Raw genomic sequence first — 16,572 nt, forward strand, 5'->3', positions numbered from 1 at the left:
TGATTTCCAGCTTGTTTTGTACACTTTGCTTGGTTGGAAATAATGAAATGCATGAATTGTTGAGGTTTAGATTGCATTGAGATAATGATTTCCAGCTTGTTTTGTACACTTTTCTTGGTTGAAATGCATGAGTTGCTTGAGATTTTAACAGGTTAGGTTGTGGTAGGTGCAAGGTACATGCTGCCAATTTTTTTATAGGATCACAAAAGTGTTTGCCCTATTGCCTCTGCATTTTTTTTTTCTACTTCCACAAGGCCTTCCTTATGTGATCTGATGTTTTCTTTCACAGCACCCCAACACATACACTCTCTTCAAATATTGTAAGGGCTGGGATGATTTTCCTTCATAGCATGACCTTCCCTTTTTTTTTTTTTTAGGTTGAGAGCATCTCACAAGTCGCGGAGGATACACTTCCTACTCCTCCTCTTGGGATGTCCAGCGTAGCTGCCGACACTGCCTTACGCCTTCCAGCAGTGCTGCCTCCTACTCCTCCTTCCCTAAGCACATCCGACACAACTGCCGGCACCTCTCCACAGCTTCCAGCAGTGCTGCCTTCTACTCCTCATTTCCTAGTCACATCGACACATGCCACCTCTCCACACTTCTAGCAGCTCCCCCTTCTTTTTATTTCTCTTTTGGACACTGTTGAATCACTGGAGCTTGTATTAATTTCTGAATGCTTGAGGCATGTTGTAATCTGCATGTCTTATATATATATATATATATATTGCTTGGTTGGCAAAATTTGTTTTTATGAACTACTGGAGATTCTCTGACAAGTTGGATATCCTTAAAAACAAGGTATATGTTGCCAAAATTTTGTCTGACCACTGGGCCTGAAAAACACCTTCTTGGCATGCCTAAAAAAAAATGCCAGACTAGTATGTGCATGGTTTTTGCCAAGGTTTTATAAAATTCCCAGATGTCTTGCATATTCAGGTTGCTTATCAAGAGGGAACAATGGTTTATTGTTCCAGCAGCTCAAGAATGCATGCCCCATATTATTTTGCTTAGGCATGCTGCTTGTTGATGGCCCCGGACCCCATCCAAGTGACTTTGCTTGGCATGTCTTACTGCTAAGTGGCGTGCTTTTGTAAAGAAAAGTTTGCTTGTCTATTTTTTTTTTTTTTAAACATGATTTGCAAAACAGAAGAAGATAACAGCAAGGAAAGAATTCTAGAGGCTTTTTTCTTTCTCCAAAATACTCCATTCTCATTGCATATATCATCTTAGACCTTGGCATGCCATAATGGTGGTGCATTCTACAAAAGTTGTGAAAGCATATGGTGAAAACACAAAAGGAGTTCATCTTTGAAATAAATTTGAAAAGCCAAAAACAAAAGGATATGTGCAAAAGCAACTTAGTAGTAAGGCTTTGAGCCATTTTGCATTGATAAATACCCCTATCAAATTAAGCCCCCAAGTATGAAAGGGCCAAGGAGTGTGCATGACTTGCACTAGCATGAAAGCTTGTGGCTTATGTTGGCATATATTTGGCATGTGTTGTACTAGGCTGCCATGCTCTGTAGAAATATTTAACAAAGCCACAGCTGCTGCTCTACTTGCATGCGACTCATAACCCAACTAATCAAAGAGTGATTTGCTGCTCTTATGAGAGGTTAAGGCAGCTGTCTCTCGATAATCTTGCTAATTAAATGAAGCCCCGAGTGGCGTTCTTTCTCTTCACTCTTCCAAGCTTCCTGCCCATTTAGTTTGACTGAAATACTTGTTTTCCTCACTGCTTCCAGCAGCCACGGAAATTGGTTGATGCCAATATTCTCCAAATAAACTCTGTAATCTGCCATGATATTGCTGATGCAAATTTCGACAAGCGCCTCTTCGTCTTTCTCATCGTAGCAATCCAATGCCAGGTCCCAGAACCTGCGCACGAAGTCCACGGGATTCTCGCCATATTTTTGACGAGTGTTGTTGAGTTGAGTGGTGGTGACTCTTTCTTCATGCTGGAAATACTTCTTACAGAACACCTTGCCAGATCTTCCCAAGAGTATATAGAGCCTGGTGTCAACGTCGTATACCATGTGTAAGCACGATCGGTAAGGCTTTTTGAAAATTCCCTAAGTCGGAGACCATAATCACCAGCATGTAGTCCCAAATCATCGATGAAGTGATTGACATGTTCCTTCGGGCTCCCCTTCCTTCCATCAAAGAGAATAAAGTTTGGTGCTTCGTAGCCCTTAGGATATGGCTGCTGGAGTAAGCTTGATGAATACGGTGGCTGAGGAAGGTACTTCCAATCTTCTTGGCTTCGACTCAGTTCCTTTTCCAGCATGGCAATGACATCTTCTTGGGTGACAAAAGATGGTCCCTTTTGTTTAGACCTCTTTCCGGCAACAACAGACTCTTGTGGAAGTCTTTCATTTTCTTTGCTTCGCTTAGCAACAGAACTTTTCAACTCCTTGATTGTGTTTGCCATCTCCTTCTGGGTTTCCCCCATAACATGGATGGCTGCAACGAGGTCTGTAAGGGTGAAAGCTCCCTCACTTGCACGTTCTTTTTCTCTAGATGAGGCTTGTTGTCTTGGGAGGTCATGTTGTTGCTTTTGGTCTTCTTCTTTGGAAGCATTGGTGAAGATAATGGCCTAATTCCCAGCAGAGTCGCTAATTTATGTAGAAGCTTTTTTCTTCCGGCAGCTACAAATGGGCTTGTCTGCTGTAAGGAGGAAACTGAAGAAATTGTCCCTTGTGTCTAAGATCGAAAATTAAGCCCCAAAAATGCTTCGAAACGCAGTAGAGCCTTAGGAAGCATCTTGGTTACCTTCACCGACTAAAATAACAATAACTTACAGATAATTTATGCATGCTTACAGATAAAATTTTGAGCTTGGCATGAGAGGCATGTGGCATGGAAGCAAAATCAACATGAGTTTAGCACTAAGAGGAAATTTAGGCTTGCTTTGAGGGAAAAGGAAGTGTTAGGGTAAGAAAGGGGAAGTTTTGTGAGCGATTTGGCTAAGAAAAAGGGCATAGAGAACAGAGTTCTTCCGGCAGCTTGATAGATGCTCATGCGAGAAGAGAAGAATGCAGAAGAAATGTGAATAGTGCACAAGGTTGCTGGGTTTTTGCAAGGAAAAGAGGAAGCTTGCTCTCTAGATATGAGTTGGATTTGTTAGGTAGGAGAAGCCTTAATTTATAGCCACTGGAAACCACCAATTTTCAAGAAACCCCAATGGCTTTTACCCATGTTGGCTAAGATTTTCCCTAATTTCTATCTCCTCCCATGACTTTTCCCATTTTGATGAAATCTCTTCTATCTATTTGTACAAGATCAGAGTTTTTGAAGCTCAAGGCCCCTTTTTCCCGCAGCTGTCTCAATGGCAGACTTCTATTCTCAGTCATCTCTTTTATTGTTTTCTTCTCTTTTTTCCATGGCCAAGTTTGATGGGAAAAGGAGTTGGGATAAATATGTTGGTTCGAAGGGTGCTTCTGGCAGCTCGCAGGCTAATATCCCTTAGTTCCTTGAATGTTTCTTGCTTGGAACTTGCTCCCACCATGTGCTAGAACCTCCAGCAGCTTTGTTCAATGAACCCTCTAACCTTCTCTTCGTGACTTCTATTTTTTTATTTTTATAGCAAGGGCTGAGGTTTTTTGTGGCTTATTGTAGAGTTTTGCATGGGCCAAGGTGGTTCATTAAATAAGTGGACTATTTTGTTAAACATTGGGCTTTGGAGTCAATAGGCTATTTGGGGCTATTTGGGCTATTTCTTTTCCCTCTTGTGCTCACCCATATGTTTGGGCCTAAGAAATGGGCTTGAGTCCCGAGGCTCCTAAGCAACCCGAGACTTTCCATTTCTCGGCCCATCAATGGGCCTCATGTTGATTCCTTACCGTCCATATCACAACCCACTCAAGCAAGCCCCGGGTATTTGAGCGGCTTGGGCCTGCTTAGGCTTGTAGCGTGGTTGGGTGCGGAATAATAATTCCTTGCTTGGCATGGCATGTCGCTTGGCGTGCTTCAATTTTATCATCCTTGAAGAGGGACATGGTGCTTAGTTTAGCATGGGCTTGTATTTTATAATATTATTTCAATCATTGGCATGACATATCGCTTGGCATGCTTTTAATTATTATGCTTGACGGGATAATTAGCATGGATTTGCAAAGATAATGCAATTTATAATCTTAATCTCGATTCCTAGCATGACGGATTATTTATTTGGCATGACGCGTGGAGTGTGACTCGTGCATGGTGGATTTTTGTGTGCTCCAAGTCAGGTTTTTTCTCAATAAGGTATTGCGCTGGGCCAAGAATTCATTTGGGCCAAGCCGTGGATTTTTGGGCCTCAACACCTTTCTATTGTAAATTACGATATTATGAGTTTAGGAATACACTTTATAAGTCCAAGTAATTGTAAAATTGGTCCTTAATGTTGTAAACCGTTGTGTTTACAAGAATAAGTTTGACAATTACTTCTCCAATGTCCATCCTTACCTTAACATTGTAAGATAGATCTTTTCTAATGTAAATTATAGTATTATAAGATTATGGAGTATAAGGAAACTTAACTTTGTAATTATGGTGCAGAAACACGTACATGGGAACCTAAATCTTGTACTATACCAGATTAGGGATCTATTTTGTAAGTTTATGGAACGTTTACATCCATCCCATTGTAATATGAGTCCTTATTGTCGTAAACCGTTGTGTTTACAAGAATAAGGACCAAGTTTACATGTTCAAGGTCCACCCCTGTCTTAATATTGTAAGAGATGTCCTTTCTATTGTAAATTATGATATTACAAGTTTATGGATATACTTTATAAGTTCATGGAACTTTGACGTCCAAGTAATTATAAATGGGTCCTTAATACTATAAAGCCTAGTGTTTACAAGAATAAGTTTCACAATTACTTCTTTAAGGTCTACATTTACCTTAATGTTGTAAAGGGGATCATTTTCTTTGTAAATAAGTATTACAATGTTATGGATTAGGATTCACCTTAATGTTGTAACGGAGGTGCAAAGTCTTGTAAATGCGAAACCAAATATTGTAATGTACAAACTTAAGGATATGATTTTACAAGCTTTTGGAATGCATATGTCCATGACAGTGTAAAAGTAGTCCTTAATGATGTAAACTCTTGTGTTTACAAGCCTAAGGACCCAATTTTACTTCTTCAATGTCTACTCTTACCTTAGCATTGTATTATGGGTCCTTTTCTCTGTAAAAAAATTAAGGTATAATATATTTATATATATATTTCATTTAATATTTATTTATAATTCTATATTATTAATACAGAATTATTATATTTGATTATTTTTATTATATATACATATTTTAAACACAAAACAAAAAAAATTAAAAAGAAATCGCATTGAAGACATGAAGAAAAAAATTCGATGAGTAATTGGTTGATTTTGCAAAGAAGTATTTATATGATCATGTGCTTGTGTATGATAGTGTTCTTTTGCTTAGCAATAATATGTTATATTATATGCAAATATAGACTATACTTTAAATTAAGAATCAATTTTATAAAAATCTATATTCTTAGATTTTAATATTTGGTGGAATAACATTTATATATATTTTTATGTATTTTATGCACACAAAATTGTCAATGAACGAGATATATATTTTATAAATGGTAATCAAGATGTTATCATAATTACTTAAAATTGAAATTTAACATAACCACAAATAAATAAATATTTGAAACGTTAGATCATTCTATTATTTTTCCTGATTTTGGTCATACCTAATATTTTTATATTTTACTAAAATATTTGGTTTTTTATTTATAGAAATCATTCACATATGCTAGTTACTGGTGTGAGTAATAGAGAAATAATAAAACTGAGATTAGTGGAAGAAAACATGGAACAAATTTTTTAATGCCTATTATTATTATTTTAATTTTCTTTTAATTTCTATTCGTATACATTAAATCAACCCATGTTGGCTGTCAGCTTTTTGGGTTTGCATTTTCTCTTTCTTCTTTCACCGGTTGTACAGGTTGTTGGGATTCATTTTCAGTGTTTATTGAGAGCCATAGATTCAAAGTGATCTATGGCACTGAGAGCACCACAAATCCTAACTCAAGTTCTCATTAGCCTTCAAAACTACCCACAAATCATACTTGGTCCAAATCCTTTGCAAATAATCGAAACATGGCTTTGGTTGGAGAGGCTATTCTCTCAGCTTCCGTGCAGGTGCTGTTTGACAAGATTGGTTCCCGCGAGTTCATCGACTTGTTCCGGAGAAAGAAACTAGAGTCGCTTGTGAAGAAACTGGAGATAACGTTGTTGAGCCTTAATGCGGTGCTTAATGACGCGGAGGAGAAGCAATTCCTGAACAGCTACGTGAAGGAGTGGCTCAATAAGCTTCAAGATGGTGTCTTTGATGCGGATGACCTTCTGGATGAGATCAATGCTAAAGTTTTGCGATGCAAGGTGCAAGGGCGGAACCAGGAATTTTTCAATGGGTGGACTAATTAAAGTTGTTTAGCTTAAAATCTAAGGACCAATTTTTGTTTGGATACTTACTGTTTCTATAGTTTTTCTAGAAATATATTAAAGTACATATTGAGATAAAATAGTAAAAGGTTGAGAGTTAAAATCATGAGTGTTTATTAAGAGATTATTTTATTAATTGAGCAAACAAATTAAATATGATTATATGCCTACAAAAATTGAGTAGACAATGGATTACAAAACTACATTTGAGTGGGCTACTAAGGGTTTATGGAATGAATAACATTAAAATATATGTAATATATTTTAATTTTATAAAAAGGCTACCTGGGCTAGAGCCCATGGTAGCCCTCTACCTAGTTCCGCCCATGGCAAGGTGGAAGCTGAATTTCAAACCATCACGAATAAGGTGCGGAACTTCCTCCCTACTTTTCTTAATCATAATTATCAAGGCATGAAGGGTAGGATACATAAGTTGCTTGAAAGGTTAGAGCACCTTGCAAAGCAAAGGGAATTCCTTGGGCTGAGAGAAGGTGTTGTTGGGGGGAAGATTTCACAAAGAACTCCAACAACTTCCTTGGTGGATGAATCTTGTGTGTACGGTAGGGATGGAGATAAAGAAAAACTGATGAACCTCTTGTTATCTGATGAAGCAAGCAACAAGGATGTATCTGTCATCACCATAGTGGGAATGGGCGGGGTTGGCAAGACAACCCTCGCTCAGCTCCTTTATAATGATGACAAAGTGAGAGAGCATTTTAATCTTAGAACTTGGGCTTATGTTTCGGAAGATTTTGATGTTACTAGGGTAACTAAAACCCTACTTGAGTCAGTCAATTCAAAAGCTTACGATAATAAAGACCTGAGTTTTCTTCAAGTTGAGCTAGGACAACAAATAAAGGGCAAGAAATTTTTATTTGTGTTGGATGACCTTTGGAATGAGAACTATGGTGATTTGAGTGTCTTGCAACGTCCTTTTGCATCCGGGGCAAGTGGAAGTTGGGTCATTGTGACAACACGTAACGAAAGTGTTGCAGCTCGCATACGCACCGTTCCAATTCACTTTTTGGAACAGCTGTCCGATGAGGATTGTTGGTTGTTACTTTCAAAACATGCCTTTGAAAATGGAAACTCGAGTGCACGTCTAGATCTGGAAGAAGTTGGTAAGAAAATTGCTACTAAGTGCAATGGTTTACCTTTAGCTGCAGAAACACTTGGAGGCCTCTTGCGTTTCAACACAAATTATGAGGAATGGAATAGCATACTAAATAGCAATATTTGGGAGCTGCCTCCTGAAAAATGTAATACAATTCCAGCTCTAAGATTGAGTTACCATTATCTCCCAACTCATTTAAAACGATGTTTTGCTTATTGCTCAATTTTTCCGAAGGGCTATGAATTCCAAAAGGAAGATATAGTTCTACTATGGGTGGCAGAAAGTTTAATTCCACAAGCTGAGAGTGAGAAAAGAATGGAAGAGCTCACTAAGAAATATTTTGATGACTTATTGTCACGATCATTTTTTCAAAGATCAAGAAATGGGAAATCACATTTCACAATGCATGATCTCATTAATGACTTAGCTATGTTTGTGTCAAAGGAATCCTGTTTGAGATGGGAAGGGGGCGAATCACATGAAGTTTTGAAAAGAGTTCGGCATTTGTCGTTTGCTAGAGGGCAATTTGATTGTGTTGTGAAATTTGAGCCATTATATGAGGTTAAGCATTTGCGAACCTTCCTACCTCTTAGAAGAGAATGTTATGAAAATTATATAAGTAAAAGGGTTTTACATGAGTTATTGCCAAAATTAACATGTTTACGAGTGCTAACGTTGTCAGAATATGGTAATATTGTTGAGTTACCTAATTCTATTGGTAAACTCATTCATTTGCGCTACTTGGATCTCTCTAATACTGGAATCGAAAGGTTACCTGTCACAGTTTGCACTCTCTATAGTCTACAAACATTACTATTGGCAGGTTGTTGGTCTCTTTTTGAATTGCCTACTGACATGAGAAAATTGATTAACTTGAGGCATCTTGATTGTAGTGGAACTCAAATTGAAGAGATGCCGGTGCAAATGGGTAGACTAAAAAGTTTGAGAACATTGACTACTTTTGTTGTGGGGAAATCTACTGGGTCGACTATTGGCGAATTGGGGGAGTTGTCCCATCTTGGAGGAAAGCTTTCAATTTTGAAGCTTAATAATGTGTTTGATGGTAGGGATGCCTTGCAAGCTAATTTGAAGAACAAACAAGATCTCAAGGAGTTAGAGTTGGCATGGGTCTCCGAAGATGCCGATCATTCCGAAAAGGTGAGAGATGTACTTGACAAGCTCCAACCTTGCATGAATTTGGAGAAATTGACCGTCAAACTTTATGGCGGGACCAGCTTCCCAAACTGGTTGGGAGACTCTGCCTTCAATAAAATAAAAGTTATGCGCCTTGTAGGCTGTCATTATTGCTTCGAGTTGCCACCGCTTGGACAGCTACCTGCTCTTAAGGAGCTCTTCATATGTGGGATGAAATTTCTTAGGACGTTAGGTCCTGAGTTGTATGGTCAGCCATTTCAGTCATTTCAATCACTGGAGAAGCTGGAGTTTGAGGAGATGCCAGAGTGGGAGGAATGGGTATCGAGTGTAAGTGGAGGTCCAGACTTTCCTCGTCTCCAGGAGCTGATTCTAGAAAAGTGTCCAAAGCTAAAAGGAAGCCTGCCTTGTGATCTGCCTTGCTTGAAGAAGCTTAGCGTGAAAGGGTGTGGGGTTTTACATGATCAAAGGGCCACTGCTACTACTAGTACTAGTACTAGTCGCAACTACAATTGTCTTGAAGAATTGGAAATAGAAGATGGATGCCAAACAGGTCTGTTATCATTACTAGAGACAAAGCTCCTATCCCGACTTTACATTGGACGTTTTAATGACATACAGTGCTTGCCCAACATCAATCGTCTTCAAAGTTTGAGTCTCTCGAATTGTCCAACCCTATCGTCGTTCCCTGAAGATGGCCTACCCACTTCGTTGACTTCACTTCAGATACACAGGTGTAGGAGATTAGAATTCCTACCTCAGACGTTGGTTCAATTAACATCGCTCCGCTATTTGAGTTTAGAGAATAGCTGTGATTCATTGAGGTCCTTCCCATTGGGCATTTTTCCCAAATTGATGTCGCTTAATATTGGGAATTGTGAGAACTTGGAATCACTATCCTTGATTGAAGAAGAAGGAGTTGATGAGAATCTCAGTCATCTCAATAGATTGACTATCTCAGGCTGTCCAAATCTGGTGTGTTTTCCCCAGGGAGGATTGCCCACTCCCAAACTGGCTTCGCTGCAAGTTAATAGATGCAACAAGTTGAGGTCATTACCTGAATGCATTCACACACTCACAGCCCTTCGATATTTGATTATAAAGAATCTTCCAGATCTGGAGTCAATTGCAGAAGATGGGGTTTTGCCTCCCAACCTCCAACATTTTAGTATTGAGAATTGTGAGAGACTGAGGGCTTCATCTTCATCAGTGGGAGACTACTGTAACTGGGGTTTGCAAGCACTTGTCTCCCTTAAATACCTTATTATTGGTGGCAGGGGAAGTGATGAAATCTTGGAGACGTTGCTCAAGCAACAGCTGCTCCCTACCACTCTTCACACTCTCTTCATCGAGGAACTTTCAACTCTGAAATGTTTGGATGGAAAGGGACTTGCACACCTTACTGTTCTTCGAAGTCTATCCATTTTTAGTTGCAAAAGTCTGGAATTCTTGCCAAGAGAGGCACTTCAACACCTCACTTCTCTTCAAGAGCTATATATTTATGACTGTCCGAGTCTCCAATTCCTGCCAGAAGAGGGTCTGCCGCCATCTCTTTCTTATTTGAGAATCTACAAATGTTCCGGCCTGGAGAAAAGGTATCAGAATAAGAAAGATCATTGGGCCAGCATATCTCACATTCCATGCATCGAGATAAATGATGAAGTCATCTTACGAGAATAAAACAAACAAGGTATGTACTTCAAATAACTGCTTTAACTGCTTTTCTTCCAATTCAATACAAAAACTGAAATTCAAATAAACCGAAATACACATTTTTGTGTTTTTTGTTCTCCATTGATATTTCATCTCATTTCTAATTGCATGCATTCCCAGCTTTTTGTGAATTACATTGTCACTGCTGCTTACTGGTCTTATGATATTTTCTGATCAGACTTATTTTCCAGAAAAACACACAAAACTCGATCCAATTTCTATTATTATTTTGCCCAGTAAATTCTCTCCTTCTATTTACTCAATTTCTTCGCAACTTATATCCTATAGTAAGTGTCAAATGCTGAATAATTAATACTCTTTTTTGCAGGACAGCACCTTCTCTTGGAAAGCTTTTCATTTGCAAAGTTCATAGACTTTTGTTTTTCTACAAAAACATTTGTCACAACAAGGGGAGGCGGAAAGGTTCACCTGGAATATCTGGATTGACACATTCCTACAGATAGGCATCAAATGTCCCACATTTTTAGGTACTCTGTCATAATAAAAATGTTTCAATGTCTATGGATAACCTGTGAGCTTAAGTTAGATAAAACCGGCAGTATATTATTGCTGTCATCTTGTTGAAGATGTGAGCATGATATTTATCATTCATATTGTTCCAGTGCCCGAGGGGCACATTCATTGGGAATTTTAATAGGTTCATGTCATTAATTTATCTTTGTAATTTTCCAGGTACTTCATGTATGTTATAAACGTTGTCACTTTACTAATGTATATTTTCTTAGTATCAACCGGTGGTCTTTGGTTGAGCAGAAAGATCATTCAGCAATTACAAAATTTTCTTAGGGAGTGTTTAAGCTTTGTTTATCATCTCTCTCCTTTTCTCTGTTAAGTCTTGGTTGTTCTAAGTTATGCCTGATCCTCATCCCCCACATCACACATATTGGAAAAGAATCTTGCCTTAAATTGCAAATTTTATTTTATTTACTATACTTGATAAATTCTGATTTTGTCACTTTGTTTCTCGCTGGGGTGGTCATTATCGGTATCCAAGTAGAGCATGCTGATCACAACTTATGTCTGTCTGAAGTCCCAAATGCTGAGTTATTAGTCACTCTTCAGGATGACAAGTCTTCTCGTCAACATTTCTTCTTTTGCAGGTTTCTTTCAAGTCACTGCCCGAGGAGAGTTTACCATTGTATATGGATTTTTGTTTTTCTACAAACAAATTGCGGCAAAGAAGGGGAAGGAAATGTTCTCCAGGTGGAGCTCTAGCAAGGAAATGTTCTCAATCTAACATAACAAGCATCACATGTCCATTCATGATTAGGTAATCTTTCATCATAAAATTCCTTTCCCTACGTAATAACTTGAAAACGTCATTTATGAGTTTCCTTTGAGATGGATGAAAATGTGTACATATGTGTGAATAACCTGTGAGAGCTCAAGTTCTAGGACAGACAATGTTGAGGAAACTCCATGCTTGGTCTTGCACACTTCAGTAATGACTTGTTTATTTAGAAGAAACATTTGTTTATTGAGAAAAGATAGTAAAATACCACAGAAGTGAACAAGTACTCGTCCACCACAGAACAGGAACAGAGCTGATCTTAAGAGAAATACAACTATAAGAGCTTTAACAAAGAAATTATCCTTGAGCTGCCTTCCATCCCTGAATTGTGAATAAACCAATGCTCAAGGTGAAGATAGGAGCCACACCCTATTCAGAAGCCCTTCCATCCCCAACCCCTTATAATTGTCGAATACCCTCCTATTCCTTCCCTTCTGATGTTAGCCAACTCACTCCAGCCTTCCTGAATAATACATCCCTCAAATTTGAGATACTGGCATCCCTCAAATAATACATCCGTATCAGCGTATCGTATCGTATCGTATCACCATACCCGTATCCATATCGGTGCAACGTAGCTGGGCAATAAACAAACAATTGGACGGCACTCTCCCTTTTCATCTTACACAAAATGAACCAACTTGAAGAAATATAGGAATTAGGTCTCCTTTATGCAGCAAATCACACGTATTCACCCTCTTGTGAGCCACAAGCCACACCAAAATCTTCAACTTTGTGGAACCTTTGACGCACAATTAATTTCACTATTCATGTTTTGTTCCTGGCTAGTCCCTTTACATGATAATTTTTATAGATGCAAAGGCTTCTTGGGTGCTGTTGTCAAGTGAAATTATATTATTTTATATTTTTTTTTATATATATTTTTTTATTAAACTATCAATATTATTATTAATAGTGTCCTTATTTATTTTGCTTCCCCATTGTTGTAATAGATAACATCCATGCCTTCTCATCTAATTGACTCATTTGCTAGAGTGGGAGGAATGAAGACCAGAAGGCCGGTGTCCAGCTTTTCCTCATCTCAAGGAGCTGACTTTAGACAAAGTGTCTGAAGCTAAGAGGAAGCTTGCCTTCTCATCTTACTTGCTTGAAAGACTTAGCTTGTCGTTCGGGTGTGGGGTTCTACATCATGAAAGGGCCACTACTACTCGTAACATGGACTACTTATCTCTTGAAGAATTAGAAATATATGATGGATGCCCAGGTCTGTTCTCGTTACTAGAGACAAAGCTCCTGTTCATGTTCCTATTTGATACGATGCCATTTCCAATACAAAAACTTTTCAGGTAGGTTAAGAAACTTTTTAGCGTATCAACTAGTCTCTTTCATATCTATTTTCTTGTACATACTTGTTGGTTGGAAATTAGTTTTCAGAAGCTACACAAGTTGGGGTTAACTAGAGAAATTAGTTTCTTCATATTCTAAGATGAATCTAACGATCCAATTCTTAATGTCTTGAACTTAGGAGTATCCTGTTGGGCTGAGATATGCATGAAAATGGAAAGCAATCGAGTTGAAATCGAAAAAGGAAAAAAGTTTGGGTTTTGATATTTGAAAGTAGGCACCTTTATATTCTTAGCACTAGACCGTTGCTCCGAACCACCCCACAAACAACCCCCAAAAAATGAAAAAACCAATCTCGTAGTTACCATAATAATATGCCATTCATCTGAAATTTGAGAATTCACACGGTCCCTTGAACTCACTTCTCTTTAACAGATACATATTTATGGCTGTCTGAGTCTCCAATTCCTGCCACAAGACTCTTTCTTTTCTGAGCATCTCCAGTTGTTCTGCCCTGGAGTGAAGGTATGAGAATAATAGGGGAGAAGATTGGGCTAAGATATCTCACATTCCTTGCATCTTCATAGGGCAAGAAGTGATCATATGATATGAGCTCGTTATCGAACAAAGTTTTTGCTTTTCGACATTTCACTCTCAAGTCAAAGTCAGGCACATAGCATCAAGTAGGTCCCTTGTCATTATTCCATGTTTATCTTGTCTAATAAATGGATTATCATTTGTTAGATTTATTTTTATGAGCTGCAATAATTAGATTTAATTAAAGGCAGTAGAATTAATTTCTCCTTTGGATTTAGGAGCATCTTGTTGAGCTGAGGTATGCACGGGAAGTGAAGGCACTCAAGTAAACATCCATATTAAAAAGCTATTAGAGGAAGCAGGCTTTTCAAAATTTGATCTGTAACAGAGTGGGAGAAAACAAATGACGGTAAGGCTTGTCTGTGTTCTTTCTCTGCGCCTTTAACTTCTGAAGGACTCTAAAACGTTACTTGCTCAAAATGGAACAACAGCAATAGTTCATTAGCATTTTCTTTTTCTGTAAAAAAGAATCTTGCCTTGAATTGCAAATTTGATTTTATTGGTATTAAACTTGGTAAATTTTGATAAGTCTGTCACTTTGTTTCTCACTGGGGCTGGTCCTTATCGGTATCCAAGAGCATGCTGATCACAACTTATGTCTGTCTAGTCTCAAATGCTGAGTTATTAGTCACTCTGCACAATAACATGCCTTCTCATAAACAGTTCTCATTTGCAGGTTTCTTTCATGTCACTGCCCGAGGAGAGTTTACTGTTGTCTATAGATTTTTGTTTTTCTACAAACAAATTGTGGCAAACAAAGGGGAAGGAAATCTTCTCCAGGTGGCGCTCTAGCAACAGACCAGCATTTGGACAACGTGGTGAAGACGTCATTTATGATTAGGTAATCTTTCATCATAAAATTCCTTTCTGTAGGTAATAACTTGAAAACGTCATTTATGAATTTAATTTGAGATGGATGAAAATGTATACACATACTTGTTGGTTGGACATTAGTTTTCAGAAGCTACATGAGTTGGGGTTAACTAGAGAACTTTGTTTGTTCATAGCCTAAGATGAATTTAACAATCCAATTCTTAATGTCTTGAACTTAAGAGTATCTTATTGAGCTGAGATATGCATAAAAATGGAAAGCAATCGAGTTGAAATCCTCATTGTATAGCTATTAGACTTGGCTTTTCAAAATCAGACGGGGAACAAAAGTATGAGAAAACACATGAAGGTAAAAGTCTGTTGATCCTTATCTGTGCCTTTCACTTCCGAACTACAGTTCCATTTCATTAGAATTGTTTTCTTCATTGTATCTCTAGACTCTCTGCGTAAGATTCCCAACGGGAACTACCCCAACTTGACCCAATTTGAGATTTCAATGTAACTGCTGCTAATGGAAGAAAACTAAAGCATATTGCATGCTCTTTTAAGGTAGAATGACCTTATCATCTTCCAACAAACTCAAGAAATGCTTGCTTTGATGAGATGAAGTTGAAGATTTCGAGAAAGAATGAAAGCTGTAGCAGAAAACATAGGGCTGGGATCTCTCCAAGGTATTGCTCCACTCTCTCACAATCTATGTTGCTTGTATTGTGAAGCTTACAGGATTACTCATTACTGACCATCGTCACATGATCTTGCAGGTGATTGTGGAGAGGTTTGCCAATTGACCTTAGTGAAATCAAAAAAGAGAAGTTTTTTTTTTTTTATTTGGAGTTGGCACCTTTGTTTATATTCTTAGCACTAGACCGTTGCTCGGAACGACCCCACACAAACAACACCCAAAAATAGAAAAAAAATAATCTCATAGTTATCATAATAATATGCTTTCTATTAGCTCTTTGATCGGAGCTATCTTGTCCTGCAGCTGGTTCATTTGTGTTTGGTGGGGCGTCATCTGATCTGACCACATGGAAAAGCTTTCTTTGTGTTGACGAAGAATTCTTCATCTCAAACAAGATAAACTGATGTTAAACCCTGGGGGGACACGTCTTCGTTTGGTTTTCTTGCAAGAAAACTTTATCGGATGATGATGTTGTTAAAAGTTACTTTCTATGTAATGCCTGTTGGTCCTTTTTTCCGTCTCTCGTCCTTTTACTAACCACAGGGGTCAATTCAGCTCTGAGGGACGAGGAAGAGTAGTTGGATCAACACCAATGCCCCGATCGGATGGTGCTTCTTAACTCGCAGAGAGAACTCTTTCAATTTCTGGACAAAATTGAAAGTTGAATCAGTTCATCAGAAGCAGACGAGTCCGATCAAGGCCCTATCTGTCACTTCTTCTTGATACTGATTACTGTCGTAGCGTAGGCGTGCCACTATTGGATTTATAACCAGCCCAATAGATCTGGTGTGGAGATGAATGATCGATACTGGAGGATCTTGCGCCTTATGTTCTGGACTCCTTACCAAGCCATTGTGCTCTAGAGGGGTGCTGGCCTGAATTGATTCTTTTTTATGCCTCGATTAAGAGGACTTCGACATTCTTCTCTTTGTGCATATTACCCTGGCAAGTATGAGCAATAATTGAACGGGCAACAAAGTAAGACCAAGTTCGTGATTAGTAAAGACCCTGCCTGGGCTTTATTAACCTGTTTCAATGTTTTTCTCGTTTTCAGACTAAATTAATGATTAAATTGAGCCTGGTAATGTAATGTTCGAGCCCAACTCAACTCCCTGTCCTTTTCTTTACTATATCATTCAGGCCCCTATCCCTTTTTGGGCTCGAATATCAGTTTTTCTGGCTCTTCAAAGAATAGGAAGGCGGAAATCCAATTTTAAGTATTAAAATTATTCAAAGCTTGTTTTATTAGACGATTAATTAAGATTTTACTGCGGAGAGTCTTCTGCAATTTATATATTACCTAGAACTTCAAATTAAACAACAGGAGATTCTTTGGTTAATCTATTAATTTATCCTTAAATTCAAGCCACAGAGCGAAGATAAAGGGGC

General features: G+C 38.2%; 1 protein-coding gene across 8 annotated transcripts in view; it reads left to right on the forward strand.

Annotated features, from left to right (window-relative positions):
- LOC103343431 (putative disease resistance RPP13-like protein 1) overlaps positions 1 to 16,353 on the forward strand; it is a 73,049-nt gene extending 56,696 nt beyond the window's left edge. For 2 of the 8 annotated variants that reach the window (XR_016126949.1, XR_016126948.1), the window contains 6 exons: positions 12,994 to 13,075; positions 13,509 to 13,756; positions 13,889 to 14,019; positions 14,347 to 14,511; positions 15,051 to 15,172; positions 15,263 to 16,353. Coding sequence is in view for 6 of the 8 variants with exons in the window: in XM_089052169.1 (XP_088908295.1) it covers positions 6,133 to 6,414; positions 6,812 to 10,423 (3,894 nt within the window). In the remaining 2 variants the exon portion in view is untranslated. Of the gene's footprint in view, positions 1 to 5,878; positions 6,415 to 6,811; positions 10,434 to 10,784; positions 10,945 to 11,577; positions 11,748 to 12,721; positions 13,076 to 13,508; positions 13,757 to 13,888; positions 14,020 to 14,346; positions 14,512 to 15,050; positions 15,173 to 15,262 lie in introns of those variants that run through there. The other 6 variants (XM_089052169.1, XM_089052168.1, XM_089052170.1 and 3 more) reach the window with 6 other exon arrangements.
- Positions 16,354 to 16,572: the final 219 nt, after the last annotated feature.

The sequence above is a fragment of the Prunus mume genome, linkage group LG5 (genome assembly GCF_029339155.1).
Source record: "Prunus mume cultivar Tortuosa linkage group LG5, ASM2933915v1, whole genome shotgun sequence".
In the NCBI taxonomy this organism is placed as follows: Eukaryota; Viridiplantae; Streptophyta; class Magnoliopsida; order Rosales; family Rosaceae; genus Prunus; species Prunus mume.